Genomic DNA, 18,425 nt, shown 5'->3' on the forward strand with positions numbered 1-18,425 from the left:
AGAAGAAAAGCCAGCATCTCAAGCCTGACCGAGGCACAGAGAAGAGCTAGAGGTATGGCTCACCAGTTAAGAGCACTTACTGCTCTTGCAGAGGACCCACATTAAGCAACTCTCAGCTACCTACCTTTCTAACTCCTAGGATTCCAATGCCCGTGGCTTCCTCAGGCACCTGCACACGCCCACACATGCGCTAATCAAAAATAATTTAAAACATCTAAAATTGTGTCACAGAAATCCACTAAACATTCTGTTTTAGATATTACAGAATAGCCATTGTTGCCCTGTAGATTTTATTATTAATGCATTGTTTTATGAAGAGCCAAACATTATAAAAATGATTGTATTGGGACTGGGAGTAGTTAAGGATGCTTGCTGCTCTTGTAGAGACCCCAATTCAGTTCCAAAACCTATGTAACTCCTGCTCCAGGGAATCTGATACCCTTTTCCAGACTCTGCCCACACATGTACACAGACACGCACATACACTTTAGGAAATGCTTTAAAAATGATTTTGCTTCAGAATCGTCTTCAAGGCTTGAATCCGTAACAACCAAACCCTGTGATCCTGTTTAATTATCTCAGAAACTAATTTCTGAGGTCCTTTTCTAAAATTCTAAATCTAATTTTAGTCTCAGTTTATCAAAAATCTTTTTCATGTTAACAAAGAAAAATTTTCCAATGTCTTTTCCTTTTTATCATAGAGGTATCCCTGCAGACATCCAGATAGATATTGATGAAGACAGAGAAGCAGAAAGAATTTATTCCCTTTTCACCCTCAGTTTACTTAAGCTTCAGAAGATGGAAGGTAAACTCTTGCTCTACTTTGATAAAACCATGATCTTTCATTACTAATCTCTGAGTTATTTCTTAGATTTTTTTTTTAAAGTTGGAGATATTTATAGATTTCCTAAGTTACTGGTAATGAAGTTCACAAACTGTCAAAGGGGGCATTTATCTTAGTATTCATAAAGTAAAATTACTATTCTTTTTTGTCTTTGTTTTTGTTTTTCAGTACCAGGTTTCTCTGTAGCTTTGGAGCCTGTCCTGGATCTAGCTCTTGTAGACCAGGCTGGCCTTGAACTCATAGAGATCTGCCTGCCTCCCCAAGTGCTAGGATTAAAGGTGTGCACCACCACGCCCAGCAAAATTACTATTCTTATGTAAGGATGATAGTTCTATTTTGTAACATTGTTGCAGTATAGTCAAAGAAAATCTTACTTGGGAGGCAGAGGCAGGCGGATCTCTGTGAGTTCGAGACCAGCCTGGTCTATAAGAGCTAGTCCCAGGACAGGCTCCAAAACCACAGAGAAACCCTGTCTCGAAAAACCAAAAAAAAAAAAAAATCGAAAAATATTTTTAATTATACTACAGATTACATTGGTGGAATTTAGTTTTCTGATCTTGTTTCTCTGCTCCTTACAGAGGCTTGCGGGACTATTGCAGTCTATCAAGGGCCCCAGAAAGAGCCTGATTATTCCAACTTCACAATTGAGGATTCTGTTACAACCTTTAAGACAATTCAACAAATAAAAAGCATCATCGAGAAGCTAGATGAGCCTCATGAGAAATACAGAAAGAAAAGATCAAGTAGTGCAAAATACGGAAGCAAGTAAGTGTCCTCAGGCCTCTGCTCGCCGAGTCTGAGCCCAGCCTTTCTCCTGTGCGCGCTTCCCTGCCACTCACTCCCTTTGTTCAGCTCAGCTGTCGTTGCATGATGTTGGTGCTGTACTTCATCTCTGCTTTCAATGTCGTCGTCAGTTGTAACTCTCTGTTTGAATGATTAGTAGTTTTTTCTTTTTTGTTTTTGTTGTCTCTATTTCTCACAACCCCTTACATTTATAATGAGTACCAAACAAGCAAGCTCTAACAGTGCATGAAAGCATTTGAGAGTTGATTCCAAGTGCTTCATCTCAGACCTAGAAGATGAGATGGGAAAGGACAGCAACAGCTGACATGTACTGGGGACTTGTTCCTCTCAAGACGTCACAGCACTGGACACCCTGTCAATTAGATTACTCCCAGAAGCCAGTGACAAACTCCTGAGGGAAGTGTGTAGTCTCACCAGTGAATACCAAGCTTATACAGACAGTTAATGCCAGAACTGAGCCCTGTCATTGGGAACTGTATAGCACTAAGGTACTCTAAATCTTGAAGATTTTTTCTTCCAGTATCAGATGAACCACAGTAGTTCAGAGCCCCACTTTCTTTTCTGAGATAATGTCCGCAAGCAGAAAAAGAAAAAACTATTTCTTCCCTACTGAGAGAAAAGAAGCTTGTCTAGAGTAACCTCCAGCCCTCCCTGATACAAAGAACTCCAGTGCTACAGGGTCCTGCTAGGGACGCGGTGGGTAGGACCAGCACACAGCAGTATTTTCCAGAGTGTGTGCTCCTCCGTCCTTGCCCTCATACCAGTCTATCATGGTTCCCTTCCCACTTTATACATAGAAAAACTTAAGTGCAAGAAAAATGAATGTCTTGCCCAAGACCCCACACCGTTAGTGGGAGACTTTGAACCCCTGTTGCACTCTTTTGAATAGTCTTTGAAAATTATATCAGGTAGTGTTTTTGTATTTCTGAATAAGAAGAATCAGTTTTATTTGTATAAGTACATTCTTCCTGAACAGAAAGCTTTGTACATTAATTACAAAGGTTGTATTGTGAACATCCTAATTCTGTACTTTATTCATTAGTATCATTGAATCTCTTCCAACAAGAGTTTTCTAATTTTCCTGCACCCATTTAAAGTTCCTAGCCAAGGCTTGACCATCCTTAAATAGTACCTCCCTACCAGGCATGGTGACGCACGCCTTTAATCCTGTCCCAGCACTGGGCAGAGTTCAAGGCCAACCTGGTCTACAAAACAAGTTCCAGAATATCCAGGCTGTTGCACAGAGAAGCCCTGTCTTGGGGGAGGGGGGGTGCCTCATCATGTGTGCATGCCATACCTTGCCCAGTTCAACTGCTGGTGGTACTCTTGCTTACTGTCCAACCTTGCAGTGTTACTTCACACATCTGTTAGGTTTTTTTTTTTCTTTAATTGGCGAAAGAAGGGACTTGAGAAAATAGCTTGGTGTTAGTGCGGTTGACTAGCATTCAGCACTGGGAGGCGGTGAGGGGGCTGCAATGAACAATCAAACCCTCTTATACCAAATATTTTGTTTATTTTCCTTTCCTATACCATCATGTGAGCTCTGTGAGTCATGTGTCTGTCTTGTTCAGTACTGTACCTTTAGCTTCTAGAGTAGTACCTAAATTTGCCAATTATGTTGTTGTAGGTAATTGTTTTTACATTGTTATTAGGTAATTATTTTTAAAGATCTGTAATACTTGTTGAATTAATAAAGCAAGACTCAGTAGATGAAAGATCAAGGAAAATTAGAAGTGCTTGATGGGTTCTGTATATGTCACATTTTAATTTGTGTATTTAAAGAGCATTTTTCTTTTCCTGTTTCGTAGGGAAAATCCAATTGTTGGGAAAATATCATAGTTTGATCAACTGATGGAGAACTGGAAAATATTCCTTTTCATGAAGTTTTTAATTCACCCAATTTTGTTCATACTATGTAAGAGCAGACATTGGCTTTGATGACACCTGCTTTCACAATGTATTTAATATTTAATGGTTGAAATGAACTGTTTGGGAATTCTGATATCCGTGATTTTATTACTAGAGAATTTGAAACCCAAGATTTCCTTCAAATCCATATCATTGCAGCTTCTTTTGATGGAAAGAATCTTTCTAAGGAAGGTTCCTAAGAAGCTTGTGATAAAGGGAGCACTTCATAGTAAGAAGCCATCTCTACTTGTAGCTCTCTACTGTGTGGACTCATTTTCACTACCGTTAGTGCCTGCTCTGTACTGCCAACATTGTCTTTTACTAGAAAATCCCAGTTCATTGTCAGTTCTGAACTTTCATTGAGTTCATCTGGACCCTCCGTCTCTAAAAAGGAAAAAGAAGAAAAAAACAAAAGCGTTTTTCCTTTGTTGTACTAGCCGTTGCAGGTTATGGAGACAGAGACGAAGACCTCAGAACACCCTTGAGTGTTGGTGGATGTTCTGTCTGTCACAGGTGTAAGAGTCTCAGGTAGATGTCAGGGAATATGTGCTCCTGTGTGCACCATGTTTACATTTGAAATGAGTGGTGGCAGAGGAAATAAAATGAGACCACTAAAATGTTTTTCATTGTTTTAAATATCAGGTACTCATTTTCTTAATTTGAGAATTCAGTTTAACATTACTCCTGAAGGCTTCTCTTCCCAACCAGAAGAGAATAGTGAAGGTGGTGAGAAATCACTTGACCTTGCCTGCTGTTCAAGTTGTAATAAGGGCGTGTAAAGATGCCCTACATATAGTGTTAGGTCCTGCTCTAACTCGAGAACTGTCACTTGGCGCACTTTAATAATCTGGCACATTCCAGATTGTAGTTTAGATACTCCATGGTATCTATCTTTTATGATCAGTTAAATGATCAGTGTTTAAGCCTAGAACAATGCTTTTCTGAAAATGTTTATATTTTATTGCTGTTTCCTTATTGCCTGCTAACCAAATGGAATTAGGTTCAGCAGCTGTTGAAATCCTGTTTTTCCTTACTCTACTTGGGTCCTGAAAATAGTAACAATAAATAAGCAGTTGAAGCAAGTGCCACCCTGGAGAGGAGTGATGCGCTTGGCTTCATCAGTATTAAAACCATGGTACTTACTTGTCTTTTTTAATTCAGAACATTTTCTAAGTGTGGTACTTTGAACCTGTTGAAATGTGACTTGTTGGTGTAAGTCTAACTAGCTGTGATTTTCTATTTCGTTGAGCTTAAGCTGTAATTCAGAATATATTTGCCAATTATGTTGTTGCTAGGTAATTGTTTTTACATTGTTATTAGGTAATTATTTTTAAAGATTTTTAACACAGAGTTGTCCCATAAAAAAATCATGATTGAAAAATGTATTTTTCTAAATGACTTTTGTTGTTGGTTGTTTTTACTCTTTGCTCTTTTGAGGGGCCTGCCATCCAGCTCCCAAATTAGTCACATGGAGATTTATTATCACTTACAAATGCCCAGCCTTAGCTTGGCTTATTTCTCTTCAGCTTTCTTTAACTTAAATTATCCCCTCAACCTTTTGCCTCTGGGCTTTTTCCTTCTTACTTCTATAACCTTACTTTCACTCTTACTCCCTGCTGACTGAGTGGCTGGCCCTTCTTTTCTCTCTCCTCCTCTCTCTGGCTTCCCAAATTCCTCTTTTCTCCTTCTGTTTATTCTCTCTGCCTACGAGCCCCACCCATCCTTTGTCCTGCCTTGCTATTGGCCATTTAGCTCTTTGTTAGGCCAATCAGGTGTTTTAGAGAGGCAAAGTAACACAGCTTCACAGAGTTAAACAAATGAAACATAAAAGAATGTGACATATCTTTGCATTATTAAATGTTTCACAGAGTAAACAAAGGTAACACATCTTAAAGTAATATTCTATAACAGACTTTTAAGAGTTAGCACAGGCGGGCCTGAACTGTGCTTGAGTCCTTTAAATCCGACAGACTAGGAGATCCCATTAACTGTACTGTGTTGTAGATGTCTTTTAAAAAGCCATTTTAATACATTTCTCATGAACTTCGTATTAAAATTCCTACTTCTCCGAAATGTCTACCTAAAAAGGACATGAGGTCCAGATAAGAGAGATCAAGGCTCTTTCGTGGTTTTCAGTCTTCTGTTGGTTATTTTGTTTGGGTTTTTTCTCCTCCCAAGAGGAACTATTTCCTAACAATTTCTTGTTGTTTTGAGACAAGGTCTCACTACATATCTCTGGCTGGCCTAGAACTCAGAGATCCACCTGTCTCTGCCTCCACTTCCTAAGTCCTGGAATTAAAGGCATGTTCACCACATCCAACACCCCCAACATTTCTAATATCAAACTCCAATCATAAATATGTTTAAAGATCATAGGATTAAAAGGGCCAAAGCTGTGTACATGTATAACTCTTGAGAGCTCAGTCTCCTAGTTCTATTATTGACATACATGACCCTTTAAACAGCCAAATTGACTAGAATTAATTAGATAGCTTGGCACAATGTAAAGAAAGAAATAAAAAACTAATTTTCCTTAGATTAAGTCTTTTCCAGTCAGAAGTGATGTCGCGGGACCTTTTGGACAATCAAGGCTCTTCTAAGAACCTTCTCCTTTGCTGTGCTCTTGAGTACTTTTGAGTCTTAACTCCATGATCTCCTTTCTCTGCCTTTTACAAAGAGCATTTGGGGAAAATATATATGGCAGCTCACCTTTCCCTAAAACCTGGAAACCCCAGAAAGGACAAAAGAAGATGATAGGGGGACTCTTACCCTCTTACCATAGATGCTCGCTAGCTGTGAGCTTCATGGAGCTGTGTCCATCCACTCAGAGTGTGGTAATATATTGTATGTTTTGTTTTGCTTTGTTTTAAATCGCCATCTGATACAGTAGCAAAGGTTTTAATCAAATCAAACTATTTTGTTTACCAAAGAAACATGTTTTTAATTTCACGGGTAATAGTGAAGAGTCAAAACTGGGCTCTTATTTTACCAACAGGAAACATCACATGACTGTGGCTTTTATTTGTGTTTCCAAGGCCTGGTTTCATTCTTCTACTGGAAAAGCTCATTTAAGCCATGTTTTAAAAAAACAGATTTAAGTGAACACACCTTCTAATTTGCTTCAAGTGCTGTTGACTAGCTTGTAAAGACAGACTCGGCAGTGCTTGCTAGTGTCCTTGCATACATGACAGATACAAAACTCTTTCTAGAGTTGACTCACTGATCCTGGTTGATGCTATCCGCTTCCATTTCTAACCTGGAGATTAATAAGTTGGTAGTAAATATTGGTTTTTACAGTGTCTAGTTTGAAAATGTAAGTTATCAAAACGTAAATAGTGAATTTGAGTAACCATGTTGTATTATTGAGAATGTATTTTTATTTAAATTTTATTTTCTTATAAAGAGTATTATAAAAATTAAAACCTTTTGTAACTGTTGTTTGGAAATAACTCAAATAAAGTACAAGAAGCCTGTCTGTTCTTTGTGAGGTCTTACACTTAAATTTTGTGCTCCGCTTGCCTGTCTGTGGGTGATGTGCTACAGAAAGACTCCAGCAGCAGCAGCTGGGAAACCCCTGTGCTTTGCCTACACTTAACCAGGCCTCATTCTTAATTGCTAGTATCTGTTCAGCAGACTTCTCTCTGTGACCTGCAGTGTTCATCAGTGCAGCTCCCTCACTCCTGAAGGGAGGCATGGGGAGAATACTCCATTCGTGTCTGGGCAAGCAGCTCACAACTGAGCCTGCTGGAGTTTCTAAAGAAGGCCTGTTTGTAAAATTCCTGTAGGAGAAATAAAAATATAAAATAAAAAAAGGCCTGTTTGCTCTTAAAAAGAGAAAACAGCAGTAAGGTCTTCGGCGATTCAGATCCTACACTGAACAGATAGCTTCCCATCTGTATATCCCCGGCACCTCATCCATCTGATGTTAGCATTTGGCTATGTTGTGCTGCACTGACAAGTTACCTCAAGAATACATATCAGAAGCACCTAAGACTAGGCTAGAGATGACTTACCCAGGAGAAGCACATCTTAAGATCTTTTCCTGTGCACCCCTTAGCACCCCTAAATACAACCCCTGTGATTCTGTAGGAGTTTAAGGTTAGCGAAGAATCGGGGGAGGGGGTCTGAGTCACCCATGTTAGCCATGTGTGGACAAAAATTTGTAATAAATACCAGGTTTTTTGTTGTTAAATTTTGGTTTTTCTCGAGACGGTTTCTCTGTGTAACAGCTCTGGCTCTCCTAGAACTAGCTCTGTAGACTAGTCTGGCCTCAAACTCAGAGATCTGCCTGCCTCTCCCTCCCTAGTATTGGGATTAAAGGTGTATGCCACCACTGCCTGGCCCCAGTATTCTTTCTAATAGTTTATTCTCAGGGCAGGGATTGGTTGGTTGGTTTTAGTTTTCTTAATTCTTAATGTAGCCATGGTTGACCTTGAACTCCGGATTCTCCTGCTCTCCCAGTGCTGGTTTTAAAAGCATACTCTACCAGAACACTTCTTCATTGCTGCTGGGAATGCTAGCTGGTACAGCCCCTTTGGATGTCAGTGTGGCGATTTCTCAGAAAATTAGGAAACAACTTTCCTCAAGACCCAGTAATAACCACTTTTGGGTATATATATCCAAAGGATGCTCAGTTGTGTCACAAGGACATGTGCTCAACTATGTTCATAGCAGCTTTGTTTGTCATAGCCAGAACCTGGAAACAACTTAAATGCCCCTCAACCAAAGAATAGATAGGAAAAATGTGGTACATTTACACAATGGAGTACTACACAGCAGAAAAAAATGACAGCTTGAATTTTGCAGAACTACGGGTGGAGCTAGAAAGCATAATTTTGAGTGAGGTAACCCAGACACAGACAGACAGTTATCACATGTACTCACTCATAGGTGGTTTTGAAACATAAAGCAAAGAAAACCAGCCTACAAACCACAATCACAGATATCTTAGACAACAATGTGGACACTAAGGCTTACATAAATCTAATCTACATGGGAAGTAAAAAAAGACAAGATCTGAGTAAACTGGGAGCATGGGGACCTTGGGGGGAGGGTTGAAAGGGGGAGGGGAGAGTAGGGAGGGGAGCAGAGAAAAATGTAGAGCTCAATAAATATCAATTAAAAAAAAAAATACACCACCATGACTAACCCTTCTTCCTGATTAGACACACTGTTTTTTAGAGGAGAGGAGCCATACTTTGAACTTCTCTTTCCAACGTACATGACTCCAGAATGTAAAAGGCCTAAAGCCGAGTAGAGCCGCTTTCTACTCCACATAAGTGTCAAGTGCCACACTTCTCTGTGAGCTCTTCACACGGTGACTGTTCTGGATGATTGGATATTCTTAAATAAGCTGACTAGTATCCTTTGATCTTAATTTTTCATATGCATCTTCACTTAAAGTCTGGTCTTTTTTTAAATATTTATTTATTATATATTCAATATTCTGTGTGTATGCCTGCACACAGACCTCATTACAGATGGTTGTGAGCCACCATGTGGTTGCCAGGAATTGAACTCAGGACCTTTCAAAGAGCAGGCAATGCTCTTAACCACTGAGCCATCTCTCTAGCCCCCTGAAGTCTGGTCTTTGGTGGCTTTTAGGTCCAGGGTTTCGGCACCAAACTAGTGAGGGTGCAGTCCAGCCACTGAGCCTGACCACTGTCGGTAGAAAGAAAGGTTTATTGAGAATCAACTGCCAAGGCCATGTGGGAGATGTGGGGAGAGCAGAAAGAAGAGCAAAAAGGAAAGATTTTTTTATACGACAGTTAACAGGGTGGGTATCTGAACTGGTACAGTCTGTTCATATTAACAGGAAGCCAGATGCCCTTGGAGGTAGTTGACCTTTGGGGTCAAGATTAAAGAGATTCCTGATAAACAGAAACCCACTTTTAGGTCTCTGTTTACCCAATTACAATCCTTGTTTACCCAGCCAAAGTCCTGTGTAGGATATCGTCACCTGCGCTGTCATGCGTTGACTTAAAAAGCTCATGCATTAGTATGCCATTGCATCATGGGACTTAATTGGATTCAGTGGCACTGGATTGTGAGGCCTGTATGTACTGACATCTGAGAAGGTGGAACTTATTTAAACCTCTATTAAGTGTGTTTTGTTGGGGCCTGGAGAGAGCTCAACAGTTAAGAGCATTGGCTACTCTTCAGGGGTCTGAGTTCAAGTCCCAGCAGCTACATGGTGGCTCACAGCCATCTCTAGTGGGATCTGATGCCCTCTTCTGACATAAAGGTGTATATGAAGATAGAGCACACATATAAATGAAATAAATGTTTTTTAAGTATGTTTTGTGCCTTCTATTTAAGAATGTCATCGTTCCATATTATTTGAACCTTTTTGCTTCTTTTTGATTTGTTTTTTTGAGGTGGAGTTCAGTCTTAGATATGTAGGTTTTACTCAACAAGGAAGAGCTCTTTGGAGCAGGAACAACATTGCCTTCCAACTCCAGTACACTTCTCTATACTTCTCAGCTCTATCCTGAACCACACTGCCTTCAAAGTTAGGGAGCCCTACTCTTAGATGGATTCTCAAATGCATTATGGGGTCCATAGCTGAAAAAAGGCAGAGCAGAACCTGCCAGTGGAGATGGAACTGAGAGGAGAAAGAGGTGTGAGTGGAAGTAGCTTAGTCAACATCGTAATTTTATAGAGATGAAAAGAGCCAAGAAACCGATGTGAAAACACTCAAAAAATTGCAAATAGCCAGGCTTTGTGGCACATGCCTGTAATCCCAACACTTAGGTTCAGGGTCGTCTTCAATTACTTAGTTCAAGGCCAACTAGAGCTACATTTAATCGTGTGTATGTGTGTGCACATATAAACATACACATATATTTAAAAGGTCAGATACCATGACCGAATTGGTCTCATTCGAGAAATTAAAGATGGTTCAACATATACAAATTAGCCAGTGTAATATAACACAGATGGAATAGTCGGTGCAGAAGAACCTTTAACAGAATTACACATGTTGATGATAAAGGTTTCAAACCGAGTGAAGGAATGTAGAGGCAGTATACAACAGACCCATAGCTACCCGCATACTAAATGAGGAAAAACTGAGATAAGCGTGTCCATTCTTGCTTCAAAACGATGCTTGACCAGAGCAATAAGAAAGGGAATATAAGAAAATGGTAATTTTAATATTCATGGATCAGAGTCGCTGTTGTAGAAATGGACATCTTACTGATGTCTTATCGCATAGTACCACCCCTATTAAAATTCCAGTGAGACTCTTCCTAGGAATGGGGAGCGGGGTCCCAAATGTAAACAAAGTTCCCAAATAGCCAGAGCAATGTGAAGCAGAGAAGCAATGCTGCAGAGATGATGCTCCGTTTCACGTTCCGCAATTGCGCCATAGCAACCAAACCATCATGGAGCCTGGCACAAAACAAATGTAGACCAATGGGATAAAGGCTCAAAAATAAACTCATGAAATTATAACACTATGACTGTTGACAAAGATGCCAAAAACCTTAAAGACAAGTCTGGTTCCGGGGAAACTGAAAAGCCTGTTGTATTAGGAGCGGCTGGGCTGTGTCCCCAGCACCCGGCCACCCGCATGGCTAGCTTTACCTGAAATAATTACACACAAACTGTATTCATTTAAACACTGCTTGGCCCATTTCTATCTAGCCTCTTCTAGGCTAACTCTCGCACCTGGACTAGCCCATTTCTTATAATCTGTGTAGCCCACGAGCTGGCTTACCAGGAATGATCTTAACCTGTGGGAGTGGGAGAATCATGGCGACTCACTGACTCAGCTTCTTTCTCCCAGCATTCTGTTCTGTTTACTCCTCCCACCTATGTTTTAACCTATGAGGGCCAAGCAGTTTCTTTATTGCTTAACCAATGAAATCAACAGATTGATATATGACACTCCCACATCACTTCCCCTTTTTCTGTTTAAACAAAAAAAGGAAGGCTTTAACTGTAACATAGCAAAATTACATATAGCAAAACAGTATCAAGCAAGAATTACAGTTACAATATTTATATCTATTTTATCTTTTATCATAACTAAGGAAAACTATAACTATCTATTCTTCAACTCCATCAAAGACTTCAGAAGGATATAATAATACCTAAGTAAACAAGAAGTCCAAAACTCTAGAAATGACAGAGACATCTCGCTGCCTAGACAGTCACCCAAAGTTCCTCTGTACCGTTGGGGCATCCATCTTCAGCCTTCAGGCCCATAGTATCCAGCAGACATTTCCATGAAGCAGGAAATTTCAAAGACAGTTCAGTCACTTTCTGCTGTGTCCTGCAGAATGTCTCGCAGACTCTTCCATGAATCAGGAACCCCGAAAGACCGTCTCACCTTTAGGCAAGTTCAGCAGTCCTCTCTCTGCGGGTTCTCTGTGTCCATTTTATGCAACAGTCCAGGCAAGAGCAGTTTCTTGCCCAAATGGCTATCAAACTCCATAAGGATCCTCTTCGATGCCCATCTTCCTCTTGAAGTAGATTGGTGCCGCCAGGAGCAGACATGTCTCATTGTCATGAAAAGTCCTAAGTTATTAGAATATTTTAAATGCCATATTCTGCAGCCTTTGAGAGATATGAAGAATGCCTATCTGAAATATATCTCTATGTATCTAGAAAATCTAACACGACTACAAGCTTTACTATTATCGATGATTATCCATTAGCAACCTATATTTCCTATTATACATTACATTTTAAATGAACTACACAATCACAATACCTTAATCAATATCAGAAATACATATACATATAACAACATTGACCTTAAAATCCATACCAATGCAAATTATTCATACCTATATCATTTCCCCCTTTAAATGTAAAAGAACATTTATAAACAATATTTTGGGAACGTGGGTGCAGTTTTTTCTCTCCAAACTGCTTCCTGCTGAATGGGGACGCTGTTAATCAGATCATTTAGGGTGTAACCTGTGTGCCAGGTTTATCTCAGTTGGCAGTTGAGTGAAGTAATTTTTTGAGGGTGTTCACAGGAACTTTTCGGGAGGTCGTGGTCTATCATACCATATCGGAATAGATGCAATCCACAGGGTCTGGTCCTCTGTGAAAACAAAAGAAGGACTTCCAAAGCATCATAACCTTAGATCCAAATTCTGAAGTCAAGATACCTTTAGAACATATGTGCAGGTTCAGCTTGGCAGCCCATATAATGAAATGTCTCTCTGTATTTAGCTCCTTCACAGTCAAAAAATTTAAAGAAAACACAATGTACATAATCCAGACTCTCTGTGAATTTTCCATTTTTACATGACTTATTTTTCTTTATTTCTTTTAATCTCTTAACTATCTGTACTCTGTCTCTTTAAAGACTTTACCTTTTTTTTTTAACCATTAACATTATTCTCTATGTTCTTTTTCTTCTCTCTCTCAAGCCTACGTACATTCATCCAACAGTGTGGTCTTTTATGTCTGAATCTGTTTTATTGTGAATCTCTAACATTTTTTTACTATCCAGGAGCATTTCTTAAAATGTTAAGCAGTTCTTAAAAACTTAAGTTGCACCATGTACAGGTAATACGGTACTGCCTGTGTCCTGCCCAGTCGAAACCTTAACTGCGCTGTTATCACAATAATTATGGTAGTTCCGACCAGCACAGTTCAGCATGGAGCAGTCGCTTCTGCCTCAGATCCATTTGGTGCCCCCGAGCTGAGCACAGTTCCAGGCACACAGCAAGTCCACATTGGAGCCACACTCAGCAGTTTAAATCAGACTGAGCGTGCAGCACAGAAACTCTTTTTATCCAAGTTACAACCAAATCTGACACGCAGAGCACTGTGCAGTCTGAAAACAGGTCTCTGTATGTCAGCAGGAATCCGCCATGCTCTTCCGCCTGCCTAAGCCTGATTCTGCAGTTTGCCCAGGTGCAGGCGGGGAGCGTTGAGCCATCAGCACCGTCTCAGAGCACTCTCCTTCCGATCCCAAGCGGGAACACAAACATCCAGTCCCATAAAATCCATTGAAATGCTTTAAAGCCAGAGTTCACGCTGGCAGCACAGCCCCAGGAAGCTGCGCTTCAAAATGACGCAGCGTCTTTTCTGCAGCTGATGCCGAATCAGGAAATCTCTCTACAGCACGCCACCAACTATTCTCTGTTTAAAATTAAGCTCTCTCAGGTTTTGAAGTGGATTTAGCCCATCACATCTGGGCACCACTCTGTTGTATTAGGAGCGGCGGGGCTGCATCCCCAGCACCCGGCCACCCGCACGGCTAGCTTTACCTGAAATAATTACACACAATCTGTATTCATTTAAACACTGCTTGGCCCATTTCTATCTAGCCTCTTCTAGGCTAACTCTCGCACCTGGACTAGCCCATTTCTTATAATCTGTGTAGCCCACGAGCTGGCTTACCAGGAATGATCTTAACCTGTGGGAGTGGGAGAATCATGGCGACTCACTGACTCAGCTTCTTTCTCCCAGCATTCTGTTCTGTTTACTCCTCCCACCTATGTTTTAACCTATGAGGGCCAAGCAGTTTCTTTATTGCTTAACCAATGAAATCAACAGATTGATATATGACACTCCCACATCACTTCCCCTTTTTCTGTTTAAACAAAAAAAGGAAGGCTTTAACTGTAACATAGCAAAATTACATATAGCAAAACAGTTATCAAGCAAGAATTACAGTTACAATATTTATATCTATTTTATCTTTTATCATAACTAAGGAAAACTATAACTATCTATTCTTCAACTCCATCAAAGACTTCAGAAGGATATAATAATACCTAAGTAAACAAGAAGTCCAAAACTCTAGAAATGACAGAGACATCTCGCTGCCTAGACAGTCACCCAAAGTTCCTCTGTACCGTTGGGGCATCCATCTTCAGCCTTCAGGCCCATAGTATCCAGCAGACATTTCCATGAAGCAGGAAATTTCAAAGACAGTTCAGTCACTTTCTGCTGTGTCCTGCAGAATGTCTCGCAGACTCTTCCATGAATCAGGAACCCCGAAAGACCGTCTCACCTTTAGGCAAGTTCAGCAGTCCTCTCTCTGCGGGTTCTCTGTGTCCATTTTATGCAACAGTCCAGGCAAGAGCAGTTTCTTGCCCAAATGGCTATCAAACTCCATAAGGATCCTCTTCGATGCCCATCTTCCTCTTGAAGTAGATTGGTGCCGCCAGGAGCAGACATGTCTCATTGTCATGAAAAGTCCTAAGTTATTAGAATATTTTAAATGTCATATTCTGCAGCCTTTGAGAGATATGAAGAATGCCTATCTGAAATATATCTCTATGTATCTAGAAAATCTAACACGACTACAAGCTTTACTATTATCGATGATTATCCATTAGCAACCTATATTTCCTATTATACATTACATTTTAAATGAACTACACAATCACAATACCTTAATCAATATCAGAAATACATATACATATAACAAAATTGACCTTAAAATCCATACCAATGCAAATTATTCATACCTATATCATTTCCCCCTTTAAATGTAAAAGAACATTTATAAACAATATTTTGGGAACGTGGGTGCAGTTTTTTCTCTCCAAACTGCTTCCTGCTGAATGGGGACGCTGTTAATCAGATCATTTAGGGTGTAACCTGTGTGCCAGGTTTATCTCAGTTGGCAGTTGAGTGAAGTAATTTTTTGAGGGTGTTCACAGGAACTTTTCGGGAGGTCGTGGTCTATCATACCATATCGGAATAGATGCAATCCACAGGGTCTGGTCCTCTGTGAAAACAAAAGAAGGACTTCCAAAGCATCATAACCTTAGATCCAAATTCTGAAGTCAAGATACCTTTAGAACATATGTGCAGGTTCAGCTTGGCAGCCCATATAATGAAATGTCTCTCTGTATTTAGCTCCTTCACAGTCAAAAAATTTAAAGAAAACACAATGTACATAATCCAGACTCTCTGTGAATTTTCCATTTTTACATGACTTATTTTTCTTTATTTCTTTTAATCTCTTAACTATCTGTACTCTGTCTCTTTAAAGACTTTACCTTTTTTTTTAACCATTAACATTATTCTCTATGTTCTTTTTCTTCTCTCTCTCAAGCCTACGTACATTCATCCAACAGTGTGGTCTTTTATGTCTGAATCTGTTTTATTGTGAATCTCTAACATTTTTTTACTATCCAGGAGCATTTCTTAAAATGTTAAGCAGTTCTTAAAAACTTAAGTTGCACCATGTACAGGTAATACGGTACTGCCTGTGTCCTGCCCAGTCGAAACCTTAACTGCGCTGTTATCACAATAATTATGGTAGTTCCGACCAGCACAGTTCAGCATGGAGCAGTCGCTTCTGCCTCAGATCCATTTGGTGCCCCCGAGCTGAGCACAGTTCCAGGCACACAGCAAGTCCACATTGGAGCCACACTCAGCAGTTTAAATCAGACTGAGCGTGCAGCACAGAAACTCTTTTTATCCAAGTTACAACCAAATCTGACACGCAGAGCACTGTGCAGTCTGAAAACAGGTCTCTGTATGTCAGCAGGAATCCGCCATGCTCTTCCGCCTGCCTAAGCCTGATTCTGCAGTTTGCCCAGGTGCAGGCGGGGAGCGTTGAGCCATCAGCACCGTCTCAGAGCACTCTCCTTCCGATCCCAAGCGGGAACACAAACATCCAGTCCCATAAAATCCATTGAAATGCTTTAAAGCCAGAGTTCACGCTGGCAGCACAGCCCCAGGAAGCTGCGCTTTAAAATGACGCAGCGTCTTTTCTGCAGCTGATGCCGAATCAGGAAATCTCTCTACAGCACGCCAACTATTCTCTGTTTAAAATTAAGCTCTCTCAGGTTTTGAAGTGGATTTAGCCCATCACATCTGGGCACCACTCTGTTGTATTAGGAGCGGCGGGGCTGCATCCCCAGCACCCGGCCACCCGCACGGCTAGCTTTACCTGAAATAATTACACACAATCTGTATTCATTTAAACACTGCTTGGCCCATTTCTATCTAGCCTCTTCTAGGCTAACTCTCGCACCTGGACTAGCCCATTTCTTATAATCTGTGTAGCCCACGAGCTGGCTTACCAGGAATGATCTTAACCTGCGTCTGCCTGGAGTGGGAGAATCATGGCGACTCACTGACTCAGCTTCTTTCTCCCAGCATTCTGTTCTGTTTACTCCTCCCACCTATGTTTTAACCTATGAGGGCCAAGCAGTTTCTTTATTGCTTAACCAATGAAATCAACAGATTGATATATGACACTCCCACATCAAAAGCCCACAGCAGAAGCCCGAGTGTAAGGCTTCACAGAACCACAAGGCACTTGGTGCTGTTGTCCTCAGTAGGAGATGCTATCAGCTCCGCTGTCCACCCCCCAAATGGGAGACCTAAAGAGGCACGGAGGAGGAATGAGGAAACTAAATACAGGAGTGGAATTCAGCTGTGGGCTAGCTCTTGCAAGGGGTCTAACCTAAAGCCCAGCTCAAAGCCACCCCCTAACGCTAGACAACCCAGGGATGTTCTGAGGTGTGAGTGGGCACAGTAGGAAATATGGAGGACAGTCACACCAGGCATCAGTAACCTGGGACATGAGCCACAGCCTGACATTGGTGGTGACAGATGCTTCGGGTGGCAGCTCTGGGCCTACGTTGCCGAGGGAGCCCTGTGTGTGCCCTGAGAGTGGGCACAGTGCTTCCAGAACTATGCCATAATGGGGCTGATCCCCCCTGGCCTTGGGCTGCCAGCTGGGAAGCTGTCCTCATAGGCCTTTCCCTACACTCTGCTCAGCTCCGTTCTTAATGGTGCGTGCTGGACATGTGTGCTTGTCCCCAGGCCCTCGGCCAGAATGTACTTGTAACCAACGCTTCGTTCACTAACAGAGCCTTCCCCGAGCTCTGAGGACCCAGCAGCCTGTGGACACCGTCCCAGGCCACCACCTTTCTCTCGCTCAGTCTTACGCACCATGCTCAAACACCCCCAAAGCTTAACCAGCACAGCCAGCCACAGAATCTACATAAACCTCTCCCGAATCTGGGCCTCTCCTAAGAAGTGTCAGACCAGACAGACGATACCCTGAGTGTGGCCATGTGACCAACACCTAGGAACTAGCCAATGGGGCCTGCTTGTTTGTTTATTATTTATCTATTGAGACAGGGTCTCACGAAATAGGCTTGGCTAACCTGGAACTTGGCTAACCTGGAACTCATTATGTGGACTAGGCTAGTCTCAAATTCACAGATAGCATCCTGCTTCTGCCCCTGCCTCCACACCTGGCCTAGAGTAACCTTATTAAACTGCACACAAGTCCCTTCCCCAACCTTCGCAAGCCAGTTTCCCAGCTGTGACTTAGAATTCTGGAACTTTGGAAAGATAACTTAGGCTAGTTGTTCTCCAAGTGGGACCCCAGCAGTACCTGGGCACTGAACTAGAGGAGGAGCCATTCTAGTCAACCCAGGCACCCTGGGTCAACAGAGGGCCGAGCAAGAACCTCTGTAATGTTCTATTCAGGGGTTCGGAGGCTCAAGTTGAAGAGCGCCTGCATGCGGCCTGCTTAACTGGTCTGGAAAGGTGACCATGGATAGCAGATTACCCAGTGAGGAGGGAACCCAGCCTTGTCCACGTCGTCCCACTGGGGGAAGGCAATTCCTGGAAGCACAGGTTCTTCTGACTCTGGAGGTATCAACACAGGGAGAGAAGGCTGAAGCTGCGTCCATGTGGCGAGGACCCATCCAAGATAAGAAATTAAAGTTCCCCAAATATTATTGTTGAGCGTACTCAGGGCAGCTCTAGTGTGGGGCCCTTTACACAAATATTGTGAATCACAGTAAGCATGTTTATCTTCTTTCACCTTCAGCAAATAGGGAAACAGCTGTGGGACTGCTGATATTTATTTATTTTTGAAGGAGCTTCGTAATGGTGGAAATATTCTGTACAAGATTAC

The 18,425-nt window shown here is 41.5% G+C and overlaps 1 protein-coding gene across 1 annotated transcript in view; it reads left to right on the forward strand.

Moving 5' to 3' along the window:
• Rasa2 (RAS p21 protein activator 2) overlaps window positions 1-7,031 on the forward strand; it is a 99,571-nt gene extending 92,540 nt beyond the window's left edge. The window contains exons 22-24 of the mRNA XM_075964939.1: window positions 702-805; window positions 1,423-1,609; window positions 3,457-7,031. Of these exons, the coding sequence (XP_075821054.1) occupies window positions 702-805; window positions 1,423-1,609; window positions 3,457-3,487 (322 nt within the window). The 3' untranslated portion in view covers window positions 3,488-7,031. The remainder of the gene's footprint in view (window positions 1-701; window positions 806-1,422; window positions 1,610-3,456) is intronic.
• Window positions 7,032-18,425: the final 11,394 nt, after the last annotated feature.

The sequence above is a fragment of the Microtus pennsylvanicus genome, chromosome 3, assembly GCF_037038515.1.
Source record: "Microtus pennsylvanicus isolate mMicPen1 chromosome 3, mMicPen1.hap1, whole genome shotgun sequence".
In the NCBI taxonomy this organism is placed as follows: domain Eukaryota; kingdom Metazoa; phylum Chordata; class Mammalia; order Rodentia; family Cricetidae; genus Microtus; species Microtus pennsylvanicus.